The sequence below is a fragment of the Corvus hawaiiensis genome, chromosome 18 (genome assembly GCF_020740725.1).
Source record: "Corvus hawaiiensis isolate bCorHaw1 chromosome 18, bCorHaw1.pri.cur, whole genome shotgun sequence".
Taxonomy (NCBI): Eukaryota; Metazoa; Chordata; class Aves; order Passeriformes; family Corvidae; genus Corvus; species Corvus hawaiiensis.
Genome location: NC_063230.1, coordinates 8,804,875 through 8,821,927, shown reverse-complemented (window position 1 = coordinate 8,821,927; position 17,053 = coordinate 8,804,875). Strand labels below are relative to the sequence as shown.

Here is a 17,053-nt window from a genome sequence, read left to right as displayed (position 1 = left end):
CAGATTGCAATTCATGCTGTTACCTAAGTAATCTCACTTCCTTACTGCCAAATCATCCCTGAAATGCTAGAAACTGAAACTAGAAGAATCTAGTGCACTGTATCCTGGTAGCAGGAGAGAAGGAAGGAGTGGCCTATGCCATGGCTGGGAGGCCAAGCTTTAAGAAGTTCTAAGCCATGGAATAACATGTTGGTTTTGTCTGCTGTGTAATGCCAGGAGACCGTCATGCAAGAGTGAGTGTAAAAATAGAGGTGGAAAAACTGGGCTTTTAAACTTAGGGATTAGTTTTGGGGCAGGAGAAGAAATGTTCTGCTTCAAATCTACCCCAGGAAAAACTTTTTGCGTTTTTGTTTGACGTTTGTTTCTTTATTTGTGGGTTTTGTTTGGTTTGGGTTTTTTGGTTTAGTTGGATTTTTTTTTTTTTTTTACTGTTGGCAATATTTTCTACAAACAAAACAAATGCTTACCTGGATCTTATGTGCATGAGAAATTCTCAGCCCTGCTATTGCCCTGAAGTAATTTAACTGGCCCTGTGTTTGCAGCCTGCTGAGCTGGCTTTGCAAAGGCTGAAGAGATTTGGAGTCCATGTTGCTGCACTGATATGTCACTTTATCTGTCAGCCAGGAGTCTCTTCTGTCCTCTTTGTATACACATGCCCATGCTGGCCAGATGGTGCTGGATTTGGGTGCCATCCAAAGCAGCGCATTAGAAAGGCCAGGTTATGTGTCATGTTTCAAAAGCCAAGAAGTGCTGCCAGTTCTGCTCTTCTGGTAACAAACAGCTTGACTTAATATATTGATCATGTTGTCCTTGCTACTCTCAAGCTGATTTCATCTAAGACACTCAAAGGGATATAAGGTTGAAGCTGTACAGATACCACCTGTTGCCCACTCTGTAGCTAATATCTGCATTTGCACATACTGCGTGTCCTAGAAAAATCTGCGCTCTACCACCACCACGAAACCTTTCCCAGTGCCAGAAGGAGATTTTGACACTGTTTGACTGTTGGTTCTCCTGCAGCACAGTATGATTAGGAGCTGGGAGATGTAGATTTGCCAGAGAAGTGATGTTTGATTTTGGGGTGAGCTGCTTTGCATTTGTTAATTTCTCATTCTGTAAAAATAGAGGTCAAAATACTGACTCCCTTTGTGTTGTGCTTTAAGAATTGCTAATGAGAAAAGCTTGATAAAAGCCAAATGGTGATGTTATTTATAAATTATGAGAGAACTTTCCCTCACCTTCTCTGCATGCTTTTTTTTTCTTCCTAGAGGCAGACTTTTGCTAATGGGATGTGAAAGCCACAAACCCCATCTGTATCAATGAGAGAGAGAGAGATGTGGTGTGGAGAGAGATGGGGAATTAAGTGCCATTAAGCACGTGTTAATTAACATGGCCCTGCACTCCCCGGCCTGCTGCCTTCTGTGGGATGGGTGCACACTGAAGCCGGTCTTTCTGGTTTTTAAGGCCTTAATATTGTCAGCCCAGATCTGTAAGGTTTAAGAATACACTTGCCTCTGATATCTTCGCAAAAAGAGTGCTAGTGTCTCGGTCACCTGCTTTTACAGAGTCTGCTGAAACCTGAGAACCAGTGCTTACAATTTTGCTCGGTCACAGTGGGGAACTTGCAAAATCCAGATCCCTCACTGGAAACAAATACCTCAAAACCTCTGTGTTTTTAAACCCCTTTCTGCTTTAGCGAGCACTTCTGCTGTGTGAAATTTCCCCTTGTGCCCTTCTATCAGCTTTTTGAAATGGAGTACTCTTGATATTATCTTTTTATCAGCAGTTTTTACTATCATAGGGCTCCCTGAATTCCTTGACAAGAGTTGCTTTGCACACAAAAGCGAGATTATCAAAGGCTCCAGGAGAGACGCTGTGACCCGTTGGGTGCCGGGTTTGGGAATGGGGCTGAGGCACTGCGGGGCAGAGCTGGAGGATTTTGCAGACATCCGTGGCGCTTTGTCTCTTAGCAACAGCCTCCCGAGATGGAGGTGGCAGAGGGGACGCTGGCCTGCTGCACCCCAGCATCTCCCTGCGCTGCTGGCCGGGGTCCTCTCACTCGTGCCTGGACTGCTGCTGCTCGGGTGTGATGTGCTGTGGGAATAGGTGGGCACCAAGAGTCCCCTGGGTTATAGCTGTGATGGAGATTAGAGCTTTATTAACAAACAGGAGTTGTAAAATGCTTTTATAGATCTTTCTCATCTTGAAAGTTGTGTCGTTGCACGTTTGAGCTGTGCTGCAACTTGTACCTGATTTTATGAGCAGTTTTTAAAACAACTTCTAGACCAAGTATCTCACACGTGAGATGTGCTTGTTCTCCGTTGCTTGTGCTGTTGTAGAGTTGTTAGGCTGTGTGTGCGTGTACAGTATAATTGCCATGTCAGCGTTTCTGTTTCTGGTTATCTACATAAGGAAGTGGAGATGTCAGCTGTGATGTGGGTTATTAAGAACTACAAGACAGAAGTAATCACAAGAAACCCTGCTTCTACGCAGGCTGTTCCCCAGAGTCTCTGGTTGCATCTGTTCTGTCTTAACCCTTCTCACATTGACCGGGTTTTTGGTTCTTGCCAAAGGGTTATGCCTGTGCTGTGTGTTGCATCTGTATTTCTCCTCTGTGATGTTTACTGTTGACAAGGTGCTGTGAACAGAAAATGAGAGGCAAAGTTGAACTCTGAGATGTACAAGAATCAGATGTTCAAGCACTCTTAACTAATTTGAGTGGGTCAGCAGGGATGAGAGTTGCTGCTCTGTATCATGTTTTAATTCCCTATTGTCTTTCAAAGTTGAGGGCTACTAGCAAATGGAAAACTTTGCATGAATGCCCCTTTCTCTAGTCTCTGACTGACAAAGTCTTGTTCCAGTAAGGAAGAAAAATGTCCTACAAGCCAGCCAGATTTCAGTTTCAGATCTGGGAAGTGCAGATATCTGTTTCTATATCTGAAAGCTTTTTATATCTGAAAGTTTCTATATCTAAAAGCCAAGCATTAAGAGAAACTTGTAATTTAGCATGGGAATTGAGGAAATGGTTGTAAAGAGACCCAGCTTAGCACCTCTTGGTTGGGGGAAGACTGAGGTCCTCTAAACATAATGGAAAGAGAGTGTCAAAGCCGATGAAAACTTGGAGCACTGGCTCTGGATTTGGTGAGAGAGCGTGGAGTGAGTGACAGCACCTGCTCTGCTGAGCTCTGTCTCTGCAGTGGGTCGTTGTCCTGGCAGCTCTGCCTGCCCCAGGCCGTATCTGACATGCTTGGCTGAGTGGATCACATCATTCCCATTCTGCACATGTTCTCCTCACTGCAGCTTGCTGCATTTGTTCACTTTTATGCTTTAATTGTGTGCTGTCCTGATGGTTTGTTTGGTTACCTCTTCCTTCGTGGCAAGTGAGACTAACCAGGCAAAGTGCAGAGGCTCCTTTTCCTCAGGAACAGTAATGGATGTGCTGATGTATCTGTTCCTTCTCGTATGGCCCATTGCGAGCTGATGTACCCAGGAACTGGTGGTGTCATTTGTCAGTCTCTCGGAAGTCTCTCTTCCCATTAGCACCGCACTTGCCCTCCGTTCCTTGCTTTCAATTTCACGTCCCAGAGGAAACGGGGCTGGAAATGAGAATGAAATATGGGTTTCCTTCTTAAAAAGAAAATAAACCAAACCGTAAGGGCTTCCTATTGGAATGTGATGGGATTGGACTCCTATCTCTTATCCTTTGAAAACCCCAGCTGGAATTATTTAATGTCAAAGCCTGGAATTTCCCAGTGTGAAATTCATGGCTGGCTAAGGATGCCCTGGGGATTAGAGAGACATCACTTTGCCAGGGTAGCGTTGCTGTCACTGCAGGAGACCTCAGTCGCACAAAGGGACATTGCTGGTCTGTCCTGCTTCAAAGCTAAATCTTGGGGCTGAGATTCCTCAATTCCCATTGAGGTTCCATGCTGTGTGACTGACAGCTGGATTGGGGCGGAATAAACCAGAGCGAGTAACACTTTGCGCTGCCTGGGAATAGAGAGGAAAAAAACTGAGGGAGATGAGCAAAACATAATCTGCTGTTTTTCTTATGTGGTAAGAGGATAGTTTGCTAGTGCACATCCAAAATTTCCCTGAGACCACAGGTTTTGACTTTGCTCATTTGGCTGCATGATAAAAGAGTCAGATCAGATGATTACAATTATTTCTCCTCCTTCAAAATTAAAATAAAATAAAAACCTATGGTATGGAAGCCTGATGTCTTGCAAAGCTTTGGCTTGGATAACAGCACTCTCCTTGGGAGAAATCTCTTAAGTTTTGGAGGATGTCTTCTCAGTTTCAAAGTAGTTGTATAGAGAAAAACCAGCATATTTAAACAGGATACTGGGTATCCACTAAATGCTTTTTTGTCTCTCTGATCAAGGATGAATATTTTAAGTAGGCATCAGTGTCTGTGTTAGGGATCTATGAAGGACTTAAGTGGAACAGGAGCTGGTGGCTGGATGTGCACTGACTGGTGAGGTGTTAACAAGGTGTTGTTTCTGAGACTCATAAATCAACAGTGCTTTAGGTGATGGGGGGAGAGAGAAGAGCAGCTCTGTAACATTAAAAGAATAACCTTTCTGGCCTCTTTTTCTAAACTGTTGATCTCTCTATAAAAGAGGATTTGCCCTGCTGTTCTAACAAGAGTGATAATATATGTGTAATTAGAATTTAATAATTATTTGTGTGACTGGATCTACTGCATAAGCTGGTTCAAGTGATTGTGTAACCTTTGCATTGTGTTCATTATCTAATGTTAAAATAACAGCTGGAAGTGGAGAGACTGACATGCAGTTTTAAAATTACAGAGCCTGAAATTGCTGCTGTCGGTAAACATATGAAAATCTATTAATGACCTTTGAGCTCTCTGACTGAAAATGTTTTGTAACATAGAATACATTAAAGTTGCCTGCTACTATAGTGTATGTTTCCCATTTCTCAGCAATTGCCTAGGATATAAATGAATGTTTTGCTTCTGCCACAGATATCAGAATATTTGAAACTATTCTAGAAAGCCCTAAGGATATATTGAAACATTTGGCTGCTTGTTGTTTGTTCAAGCAAACCAGTTATAGAAGAGCTGCCCAGAAGCACGTGGTGTGCTCAGCCCCATCTCTGCTGGCCAGACTGACAGCTGCAGGCCTGCACTGTACAATGCATCTCTCCAGCAGCACGTGAGGAGGAGCAGGGGTGGCCAGGGTGGCACAGATGCACCGTCCTGGGCTTTTCATCAGCACATGTGTCATTTAGATAGTTAGAAAGGCATCTCTCTCCTGCTGCAAGTCATCCTGCTCAGAGCTTTCCCCTTAGGTTGCAGTAATGTGCTATGGGCAGCTGTTTCTGGAGAAGGCTGGCTTCTACATATTTCTTCTTGTTGAACCATTTATATTTCTTGTCGTTTGTTTCCCAGCCAGAAGAAACTACCAGAGGACTAATTATTGAATACACATTCTAGAGCTCATGACAGCTGAACGAAAATTTTTGCCTACCACTGAGGGCAACTGCAGAGTTGGTAAAAAAATGCCTCTAGTGTAATGGCGTTTAAACATAAATTAATTTCTAACGCAGCACCAGGGATCAGGATATGGCTGTTTTTATTTCTGGAGACTCTCACCCCTACGGCAGAGTTGGCAGGAGCCAGTTTGCGAGCTCTCGTCTCTCCTGGCGCGGCGTTCGCTGGCTCTGTGCAGGCTGTGTCAAACTGCGGCTGAGGCGGAGCTCGCAGCCGGCTCTGCTGGAGCTCAGGAACGTTCACCCCTCTGTTCTGCAGCAGCACTGGGAACAGCACCCTTCCTGGAAGGTGGGAATAAAGAGTGTAGGCTGGAAGCAGAGTCTCAAAACGTCTGCAGTTACTGGTGGAGTGAACGCGTTCGAGGCTGTCACCGTGTGGGAGATTCGTCTGGAGCTCTCATGCTGTAGGTGCTACTGCCTTAAGAGCAGTACATTTCTCATGGCTGTGTTTTAAAAGTGTCTACCATGAAGTGAACGTGTGGTGGAATCCTAAAAAATAGAGAAAAACTTCATATTTGACAGGTGGAAGCTTTGAATTACTTAAGAAACCAGGCTGAGGTTGTGTTGAAGTAACATTTGTCATGACCAAGCTACCCTAAGGTTATAGCTGTATCTCTTCAGCTGCAAAATGAAGCTGCTCACATGGTAGTCAGTACAGTCATACTGTGGTTGTTGTGTATTTCACACTGTGAAGATCAAAACTTTAAATGCAGAAGTATAGATGGAGGGGAGCAATTTAGGCCCCTGTCTTTGGTAAATGAGCCATGTGTCCAGTCCATCTGCCCAGCCTCAGCTTGGCTCAACTCCATTTCCAGAGTCCAGCTCATGGAAGCATGACATTCTCCCCTCAACAGAGGTAGAAACAGTTATGTTTTCTCCTTTTGTTATTAATTTTAAAGACAGATGTAGTATTTCTTAGCATTCCTGGCCGGAGGCATTTTTACTCAACATTGTTTTTCTGGTTTTATCTGACTAGTTTAGATGAAAATTGGTAATGATGAATGCATCCAGCTGCTGCACCAGTTTGTGCTGGTAGGATCCTCATGCCTTTTCCTTTGGCAGCTTTGGGCCAGCTGGGGACTGTGTTACCTTCCTGGCAAGATTGGAAAAGAGTGATGAAATGGCCACATCTGGCTTCAGGGAAGGAGCTGCTTCTTCAGGTCCTAATTCTGCCACTCTGTAGGAGCTGTTTGAATTCAATGAGTGCCTGTTAGAATAATGTGGGGAGAGGGAAATTAGTTCAGATTAACTGTTTAGAGGCTGCTCTGTCAAGAAGCATGTGGTTGCTGGTTATCATCAGCTTGGGCTCAGCAGTGTCCTTGGATATTGGCACACTTGAGGAATGTCTTCCCAAAATACTGGACCCTGGAGTGAGTGCCTGACTCTGTCACTTGCTTACTTGCTGGATACCTTTGGAAGTTAGTTGAGATTGGTGGCCTCAGGCCACATTCTTCAAAATGGGGGTGTATTTGCATAGTCTGTCACTTGTGGGATGCTGGGCGGTGTGTGGTGCTGCTGCCATCCCTGATGGGTCCCTTGGGAAGGAGCTCCCTGGAGGATGGGATTTTGCAGGAAGGATGTGCTCTGTGCTCAGCATTCGCACCCAGCAGCACAGCGATCAAATCAGCTGGAGAAGGTGCTGTCTGACAGGCACAAGCTCTCTCCAGCTCCTTTGTACACAACATAAACCAGGCAGGCTGAGCTCCCAATCTTGGCTGAAAGCGGCTTCAGCCAAAATGTGCTTTTTATCTGCAGTGGAAGCTGGGCAGGGTGGCCTGGTGGTGCATGGGCAGCAGCACCTTTCAGCACTCCTGCAGCCTGTAAAAGCTGGGCAGGCTGTGCTTGCAGCATGCCTCATTTCATCTACCTGAAAATGGTGCCCCAGCTTCCCTTCAATCATTTAAGCTCCCTTGCTCTCTGACACACTTTCCGCTGACAGTAATTCTGCGAGCACTCGTCGGGCATTTACTGCCATCACTAGAGGAAATACTGATGGCTTAAAATGGGATCATTTCCTTTCTGATGGACAGCAAGCACCTGTGGGAGTTCTAATAGCTGTGCAGTGTCTGTGAGTAGGCAGCGAGGAAGACGGGTGCAGTTCTCTGCAGTGAGGCGCCCGCAGGCTCTGAGGAGGAAATTGCAGGAGAGGGAGAAAATCATGGCTGGCTGCCTGTGGAGCTTGTGGAGTGCAGTTTCAAACGGGAGATTTTGTGTATCCACCTCCCCGATGGGTGATGGGGGAGAAAGGCTTATACCAAAAACATGGACAACCATATGCTCACATCTGTGCGGATTTCCTTGACCTCTTACTAAACTGAAGGTGTTTGCTGTGTGCATTCTCACTTTTATTGTCCCCCAAATGACTGTTAAACATTCTATTTCCAGGTACTTCCTCCTACTGTGGAGAGAGAGGACTGGATTTTTCCTTGAGTAATTGAAAAGGAAGGGAACAGTATCACCCCCTTTCTCCCCAGTTTTTAGAAACAATTATAGTGCCCAGCACTATATCATTATTTATTCAGGTCTCATGCAAGCAAAAAGAGCAATCAAAGCCTTGTAAATTCAACGTGGATTGAAGTGCATTTAAAAGTAGAGTGAACTGACCTTCCTTTTGGTGATTTTTGATTATGTTGTCTTGAAGTAACATTTGTCCAAGCTTTCTCTACTTGTTACTGTGTCTTTGATGTCCTAGAAGCAAAGGTCTTAATTCTTGGGAGGCACAACAAGTGGGCGTTCAGCAGAGTATGGCAGCTTGCTCTTCAGCTATTCATAGGTGACAGGAACGTAGCCTCTGGTAATAAATTTGAGTGTTTCAATTACAGCGAGTTTCTTGGTTCATCCACTTGTATTTTTAAGTTAAATCATGAATCATAAACCTGCAAACCAGTGTCAGCTTCAAATGTCTTAACATTTCCAAATCTGTCTTGTCAAAAAGTCATCTTATTCTTGAGCTAAACGTGTGACAGGGTCAGAGCAAATGTGATGCATTTTAAAAAGCAGGACCCAAACTCATCTGGAATATGTCAGCTGTGAAAGGAGAATTGCAGTCCAAGGTTAAACAAGCAAGGATTTCATTTGCAATCATTTTAATTGATATTGATTGCATTGCTTGAATGTAGGGTCAAAGCAAGAAAGTCACTTCAAATCTAGACTCTTGTTTCTGCCTTTTAAAACAGCTTTAGTGCCTTTGGCTGAGAGGCTGGGGGGGCTTGAGTTATATGTGCAGTGGAGTTCACAGTGGGGGAGAAGGGAGGGCTGGAAAGTAAAACAAACAAGTGTGTGTTATATTTCAGGAGAAGTGAGAACTTCTCCATCGGTGGAAATTGAGACGTCTGGCTGGACGTGCCAGCAGACTGCTTCCCAAAGTGCCCTGAGCTCTGGGAGAGTGAATCCAGGCTGGCCTCCTGCCGTGGGGGGGCTTCCAGCAAGGAGCCACAGTGCTGAGCTCTGGGCCAGCCCTCCTTCTGCAGTGCCTACCCCTGGCTGCCCTCACTGACAGCAAACTCTGCCCCACAGCTCTCCAGAGCAGAGCTCGAACTTCTCCCCTCTCCCACTGTTAAATGTGCTTCTGCTCATTTTCGTGATCTCCAGTTGCGTTTGCTGCCTGTTCAGCATGCTGAGTTCAAATTCAGTCACCTTGGTGCGGTCCTACCTGATACTCTTCAGTGGTCCTTTTTTATCCCTTTTTTCCTTTCCTTATCATTCACCTTATTTCATTAGCCTGTTGGCTATTCATCTCTTACTGTGCTAGCTCCTGTTCTTGCAGTGGCTTCTCTCTCTCTACAGACTGGTCTTCAAATCCATGCTTTAAAGTTAGTCTTTTCTCATGTATATCTCCAGTATTATCTTTCCATTTGAATGACTGTCTCCTGTGTCCCCATTATGCAAATAAATGGACAGTAGGTTTGCATTAGTAGTGGTCCTGTCTGTATTTGTAATGTGTTTTGTCTACTCAGAAGCAGGAGAAAATTGTCAGCAATTGTTTCTGTGGTGCTGGTCTATAAACTGAGTATCAGGTCAATAGGAATATTTAAAAATTAACCTAATTAAAAATAAATCTGTTTCAGGTCCTTTCTGAGCCAGGATCTCTCCCTGAACTATTAAACAAACATGTTTGACAACCCTACTGCTAATTGCACGATAAAGTTGATATAAGGATAGATGGTACTCGGATCCTCAGGGCCTTTTCCATTGCAATTTTTTGAGAGAAGCTGGAGGCAGAAACAGGAACAAGCAGGGTCAGTTTTAGAGACAGCAGTGGTTTTTATTTCCTTTGTGTGGATCCTTCTCCTATTTGATGTTTGGTAGGATGTTTCACATTCCCCAACTTAAGGAATAAGTGCTGCAGTGAAGAGCTGTGGAGAGAAGCTAGAGGCTGTTTCCCTTCTGGGAAAGCAGCCCATATAATCTTCTGAAGTCGGCAGAGGCAGTCTGGTAGGAATGGAGTGTAACCAGTCCTTGGCTGAGCCTTGCAGTGTCTGATGGGCCCTGGGGACGGGGGATTGTAGTGGACTTGTTTTTTGCACCAGGGCTGCATTTTGAACTGATGCTTGAGGGCTAAGGATAGTTATTTTATTATCTGTTGGTGTTATTTTTACCCTCTGCATCCCAGCAGCAGTTTTCATCTAGCTATGTGGGTTTTGGACACTTTCTTCAGGTTCTTTAAGTGTTCCCTGTGTATGAAAGGTATTTACAACCACTGCCTTCCCCTGCACACTTTGTGATCTCAGAGCTGTGTAAATTCAGAGGATTAAGGCTGAGTTTGAGCTGGGCTGAGCAAACAGGTAGTGATAACTGCAGCCAGCGGATGGCTGTGGGATGTGAGCTTGTGCCAGGCTCCTCCAGGGCTGATCATTATTTCCTGATCAAACAGACAACGTGGAGTCCATTGTGCAGAAGTCTCTTGCTGTGGCATTTTAGGGGTAAGAACAGTCTCATTCCACAGCTGAGGGCTGTGCACCCACATTACTCCTGGCTTTACTTATAAACTGAGCAGTGTGTACCTTGAGTGTCTTTGAAGATTGCAGCTGTGCCTTGGTGACAGAAGAAAAGTGGCTTTTCAGGAGGGAGTATTCCAAGTGATTAAAAGTTCCTGCCAGATCCACTGCAAGCAGAGCTACAGTTGCATAACTAGCTTGGGCTGAATAGTGATGGAGAAAAAAAAAAAATCACAAAGGTTTTTATTGTGGACTCCCAAAATCTGTTGCAGAGCCTAAGTTACATACTTGGGTTGCCAGCCTTTGCCAGGGTCTTTGTCAGTGGATCTTCACAGCTGCTGGTGTGCGAGGTATTCCAGGGAGAGCTGGAGGAGGTATCACAATCCCATTTTCAGATGAAGTGTTCTTTGGTGTCTGTACATCCAAATAAACAAATAGGAAGATAGAATCTGTGTGTTTCATGGAGTAACTGCCAGGAAAGAGGCTCTGAAGAAAGGCCTAATTCTTCCTTATCTGTAACCATGCAGCCAATTAGAACCATCTGCTCTCCGTCTGCAGCCCAGACAGACAAGGGGCTGCAGATGGAGAGGCTGTAGCCTGCCCTGGAAGGTGTCAGAGAAATTCTGAAGTGAGGACAGGTAGGAGACAGTCCTGGAAGCAATGAATAGTAAGGAACAAAATAGTATTCTATATTCTGGTGCAAGATTTAGCAATCTTGTTTCTGGAACTGAGAAGAGAGAATGGAGGGGATTTACTGGACCTGTGACAGCAAAGGTAGTCAGGTCTGCAGACTCCTGGGTTGAGCAGAAACCATAAGGCTGATGTGGAGACCTTTTGACTTTGGGGTCTGACTTCAGGTACTGTCACTGTGTGAATCTCTAGGCTTTACATGATATGGAAAGGGTGAAAATATCTGCTGCTCTGGGCTTGCGAGGGGGGAAGGTTCCAGTGGGGCAGTTTGTTAGGAGGCCAGTCTCACCTGCAGGCTGGGCTTTCTGGATTGGAGTCAGTCAAGGTACATCAATAAATGTCCACTCTTGTGATGTACTGTGTACTTTGGATGTGCTTAAATTTTCTAGCAATTTCCTGTGCACAAGCACAGATGCCCATCCCAAAATAGTATGCTCTTGTGCTAAGTGAGGTTCCCAACTTGGAGGTCATAAACTTTAGTAAAAGAGCAATCACTGGAAGGCTCTTTTAGTAGAGCAAATAGAAAGGAAACAAAGCAGGCAGGAACAGAAACCCCATTAGCCCCCTCCTGCTCTCTGCCTGAGGCTGCAGAGGTCTGCATTTAGCAGCCTGGAGAACACCCCGCTGTCACCCTCTGTCAGCAAGGACATGCTGAGTTCAGTGTCCTGCCTTCTCAGGAAAAAGTCCTGTGAGCTGTGTCCTCTGCTGAAGCAGGAGGGAATGGGACTCTGGAGTAGGTTTTCTTGTCACAGGCTGCCAGACGTGGCTTTGTCCCCGTGGCTGCTCCAGGTCTCCCTGCGCTGTCCTCCCTCTGGAGGCAGGAGCAGCCTCGGCCTTGGGGCTTAATTCGCGGCTGTTTGGAAAGTGCTTGAGATTCTTGGATGCAAGTGGCACTACAAGTGAATGAATTATTTCCTTGGCTTTGATCCAGCTATAACTGTATTCCATGAATTAATTTTGCTAGTAGCTCAGCGATGAGACAAACCTTAAATCTCCAGACAAAATAGGGATAAAAAAGCTGCATATCAAAGTAGGGAATTTTGTAGGATTCAGTAAGGAGAAAAACACAGATTTCCAGACCAGTTCTGTGGTGAAAGGAATCGTCTGAAAACCTGCAGTGAATGTGCTGTGTGGGTACCAAGGGAAGACTTTCCCTAAAGCACTAACAGAGACCCAATCACAATGTGAAACCAAATAGAATTTAAACCAAAATGGTAATTTATTGGCTTTGAAGGCATCTTTAGAAGTGAATGTTGCACCTCAGGCCAGGAGTGCATGATTTGCTGGTGCTCTCAGGTGGTGGCATTCCCCTGCCCCAGCCTCCTTTCTCCCCCATCAGGGGTCTATGTCACTTCATGCAGCATCTTCCATGCACCTGCTGTCACATCACAAGCTGCATCTGGCTTTGTGAAGAAGTGCACATTTGTGGTGGTTTCTGTTTCTAATGTTTTGCTGAGTATCAGTTAGCAGATATCATTTCCATGCGGCCAGTTTTTGATTAGTTACTGAAGATTAGCATTTTGATTTTCATCTCAGTAGCTTCCCAGTAAACAGCACAATATGACCTTCCTTAATTGGCATCTTGAACTCCTGCTTTAAAGTGTTATCTTTAAACTAAAAGCCAAACTGAGCAGCTAAACACTGATTTATATTCCTTATTTTATCATTCATGGACAATAATGCCAGACAGGTATTTTCCTCACTCTTTCACTAGTTACGGACTTGGCAAGCTGAGCTGTGTTCTGGTGTGTTCTGCACTTCCGAGACAGTGATAGGTATTTTAATTTTGGTGGAAGGGGTTGTATCTTTGGGGGTTTTGCAACTTGCTGTATCTGTGTGTGCTGTAAGACGAGCCTCCAGCCCCACAGGACCCCTGCCCAAGGTGCACAGAGGTTGGGTGCTGGCTGATTGTCTGGGAGCCTGGGCTGGAATTGGAAACAGCTCTAAGTATTTTATTGCGTGGTTCTAATTTCAATGTGTCTGTGACCCTAAAGTGCCAGTGCATCATCTCACTTCCCAGGGATGGGTAACTTTAAACAAGTGAGTGATTTGGAGTGGAATCAGCATGTTGCACACTGAGGCAGTCAATTCACTAATTAAAGGAGAGGGGGAGGAAGTAATCTGGAGCAATCAGCAGGGCATTTCATTCCAGTTCCTAATTTTCTTTTTTTGTTGGGCTTCAGTTTTTGAGAGACTAGAGAGCTAATGATTTTCATGAGCTCTCTTGCAGTACTGAAGGTGGTGTGTGCATTGATGTGAGCAGTTGTATTGTGATCTCCATTCATGTAAGATACAAATATCTGTCATGTAACTGCTTGAGTCAAAAGCAAGGCATTTAGAAAAATATCTGTGGCTGAAGCTGACAAATTTTGGCATAGTAAGCAGTGCTTTTAAGGTATTTCCTAATTGATTTACCTCACATAAGAAAATAATTGGAACAGATACTCTGCAAAACATTCTCGTAAGAATTCAGTTTTTATCCTTGAGCAGTTAATAAAAGACATAAGGGAAAATTTATCTAGCTTTAGTGGCCCACTGTCATAGTGATTTGGCATATTATTTCTTCAACTCCTTTTCCACACGGTGTGTGTAGGGAGTTTGGTACATTGTCACCAGGAGTTCAGCTTTCAGTCCTCAGAGATGTCAGGGATAGCCGGAGTAATTCCCTTCTCTGATCTCTCTTCCAATGTTAATCATTATGACATGACATACCCGCTTTTAAGCTGTGCTTAGATTGTGTGTTACAGCCCTGGTTCAGGGCAGACACTTAACACTTGGAAGTGTTGAACCTCTGTTGTGTGTTTGGATCCCATTGATCTCTCTGGCTCAGGGAATGCGGGTAGGGCTTTAGATGTGCCTTTCTCCATATGAATGCTGCTGTGAATCAGAGACTGTCAGCCCCAAGGGGGGTCTGATGTGTTTAGTTCTGAGATCAGAAACAAAATAAAACCCACCTCTGTTTCAGTTGAACAGTTTAAGGCATGGTGATTTGTTCATGTGCTGTTGACGTATGGTTTCTGAATTAATCTGAAGTGAACTCATTTTCATAGCCAGTTCCAGCATCATTGAAATTAATCAAATACATAGCCTGGAGAGTATTCATCCTAATCTAATCTAAAATTACTGTTTGCATTGTGCATGCCTAATTATTAATTTTAAGTCATCTCTGGAAGAAACATACTGTCTTGTTTGTTTTTATTCAATATTTATACAGCTCAATTCATAAAGGTGGCCTCAAAGAACTTAAAGAACTTACCATTCTTTTTTTTTTAATCTCCTTTACAGAAGGACATGTCACTAAAGCCTCAGGAGCGGAAGGAGAAATGGGAGAGGCATCCAGGCAAGAAACCTAGAGAATCTGAAAACTGTGTATCTGCTGAGCCCAGTGAAAATGGCCATAACAATGATGCGGGGAGCTCTGAGAGAGAGGCAGAAAGAGGCAAGGAACGGATGAAGAAGAAACTCCCCTTGAAGCTATCCAAACAGGTAGGGAAATTCCTTCTCATCTGAAGCGACCATCGTCTGTTGGCCACTGTGAAGTGTCCTTGCTGGTAGGTGAGGTTGTCACTGGAAACAGCTTCTCTGGTGACTTGTGCTGGTGAAAGCAATGCCTCTTAGAGGACTTGTGGCCAAGTGCACAAATCCAGTGTTCAGGGCAGGTTACATAAGCTGAAGTGGAAGCCAGGTGTACTGAGTAATGTAGGAAGGAAGGAGCAGGCCTCCCTTGTATCCTGCAGCTTTGAGACAGTGCAGTGATTCATAGCATAGATTTGTGGCTCTTATGGTCATGGACACAACTAGAAATCATCCATCAGATCATAACTTCCTTTGGAGAATGTGTGCTGGGCAATGTGCACCCAGAAGTTGCAAACATGGATATGTCCATCTCGTGAATCAAGTTTCACTTACCCCCAAAACAGTGTGTTGAGGGGGAGAGACTATTCAAGTATTTCAGAAGTGAAAAGTCATTTTGGAGGAAGTTGTGCTCTGGGCAGTCTTTCCTGTGTACTCTTCTAAAATGTGGGAGAGCATTAATGAATGAAGAGTTGTGATGCTGGAGGGAATGATTCCAGAGACTCCCATCTGAGCAGCAGTGTGTACAGAGGGCCAGGTGACAGAGGAAAGGCGCTGTGGCTGGTAGGCTTTTATCACTTAACTGCTGCTCAGCAGGGAGATTTGTTAGTGCCTTAGTGTGCATTCACCAGTTGGCAGTCCCCATGTCACAGCAGCATCTCTCCGTGGACACTTTCCCAGTTGTCCTTCACAGGGTTGCCAGTGGGAACACCAGTGTACTTGACCTTCTAGCATTTGTTCTGAGCTGAGAAACACACTACAATAAAAAGTGCTTTTTATTCCCCGTTCCTCCAGCAGAAAAAGAACTGCTTAACCCAAGTGCACCTTCTGTTCCGTGAAACTAATCCTGTGCCTGTGCCAGACAGCCAAAGATTGAATTGTCCAGTTACTGGAAATGTTTTTTCAGACTTGCAATATTCTAAGATTTAAAAAGATGGTGAAGGTTATCTCATGTAACCCTCCCCTATAACTTCTCCACCACAGACAGTCTTTTGGGATGATGTTTTAGCATACTGGTTTAGAAGTGCTCATCACGTTTTAAATTAGAAATTCTCATGGTCTGGTGAAAGTTGTTTCTTCAGATCTAAAATTACACTGCAGGAAATCCAGTGCACAGTGGGGATTTGCATAGTTGTGGATGTGTGAGACAGTGGGGACATTCCCTCTTCCTGCAGGAGAAAAAGGTTGTTAATAGTGACATCTTCTACGTGAAATTTAAAACTCAGTTTTACATAGTTGCATGCACTAGGGATTGCATGACACTTCCATAGAAGCCTCTGGGGTAAGAGATTTTGTTGCACTGGCAGACTCCAATTTCTCTCATACTCTCCTGCCTTAATTGACCAAATATTTAGTTTTATTGGTATTTTAGTTTTGAAAAATGGGGACATTTTTACTTATTTCTTCTGACTAGTGTTTGGCTGCCATCAGTGGTTAAATAGGGGATTTTCTGCCACATTCATAAAAACCTCAATTCAACTTTCATTGTTTAATTTTTTTTAACCTGTAAGTATAAGTAATAAACTCTAAAAAGAGTGAGGAGCTTGCACAGAGAGTATCAAATAAAACCTGTGATGAGTGACTCATTAATACACTGTGCCTCTTTAAAGAAGTCACATTTAGAATTCCTCTCTTGTTGGAAAGTGAGTTTTTTAAAATACCTGCTATTATCCTAGCTGATACAGTTGTGAAAACCAGACAAGTTTGGAGGTCTGTAAGGATGATGAAAGTAGCAGCACAATCTAAGATACATAAACTAGGCTATTCTTAGTTCAAACTAATTATGCAAATGATACAGACAAGTTCAATAATTTTTCCTTCTTTTTAGTAACCACAAAGTTCACACCTAGAATTCTGGCATTTCCTGCCAAGCTGTCTAGACAAATTGGCTGTAATATTAAGTTTCCTGGAATTTGGGGGGTGATTTTTGCATCTCAGGGTTATTAAAGATAGGTTTATACCTAATTTGGATAGCTTATTGTAATTAATGCTAATTATATTGAGATGTTGCTTAGAAATTACTGTTCAATTTGCAGCTTTCCTTCTACTCACATTCCTTCTCTTCATAATGCTACTGAATTGTCATCTTTTCTGCGCAGCCTCCTCTAATAAATCAAATTGGGCATTATAATTATGGCATTCTGCTAATCCTTGTAGAGAGGTGCAAAGTGGTAAGCTGATTTCAGTGCCAGGTTGTCTGCTTTGTTTAGAAAATTAGATTTATACTTCACTCCATTTGACAAAGCATCCAGATTGCTATTGCTCCTGAATATTTGGTTGTTCTGTACCTCAGGCTATGGGGAGAGGGCTGCAAGAACCAATCTGTCCTTTCCAGCCTA

At 44.0% G+C, this 17,053-nt stretch overlaps 1 protein-coding gene across 17 annotated transcripts in view; it reads left to right on the top strand.

The window, feature by feature from the left end:
• Positions 1–17,053, top strand: part of FBRSL1 (fibrosin like 1) — a 508,012-nt gene that overhangs the window by 122,514 nt on the left and 368,445 nt on the right. For all 17 annotated transcript variants that reach the window (XM_048322610.1, XM_048322613.1, XM_048322607.1 and 14 more), the window contains exon 2: positions 14,427–14,627. In XM_048322610.1, the coding sequence (XP_048178567.1) occupies positions 14,427–14,627 (201 nt within the window). The remainder of the gene's footprint in view (positions 1–14,426; positions 14,628–17,053) is intronic.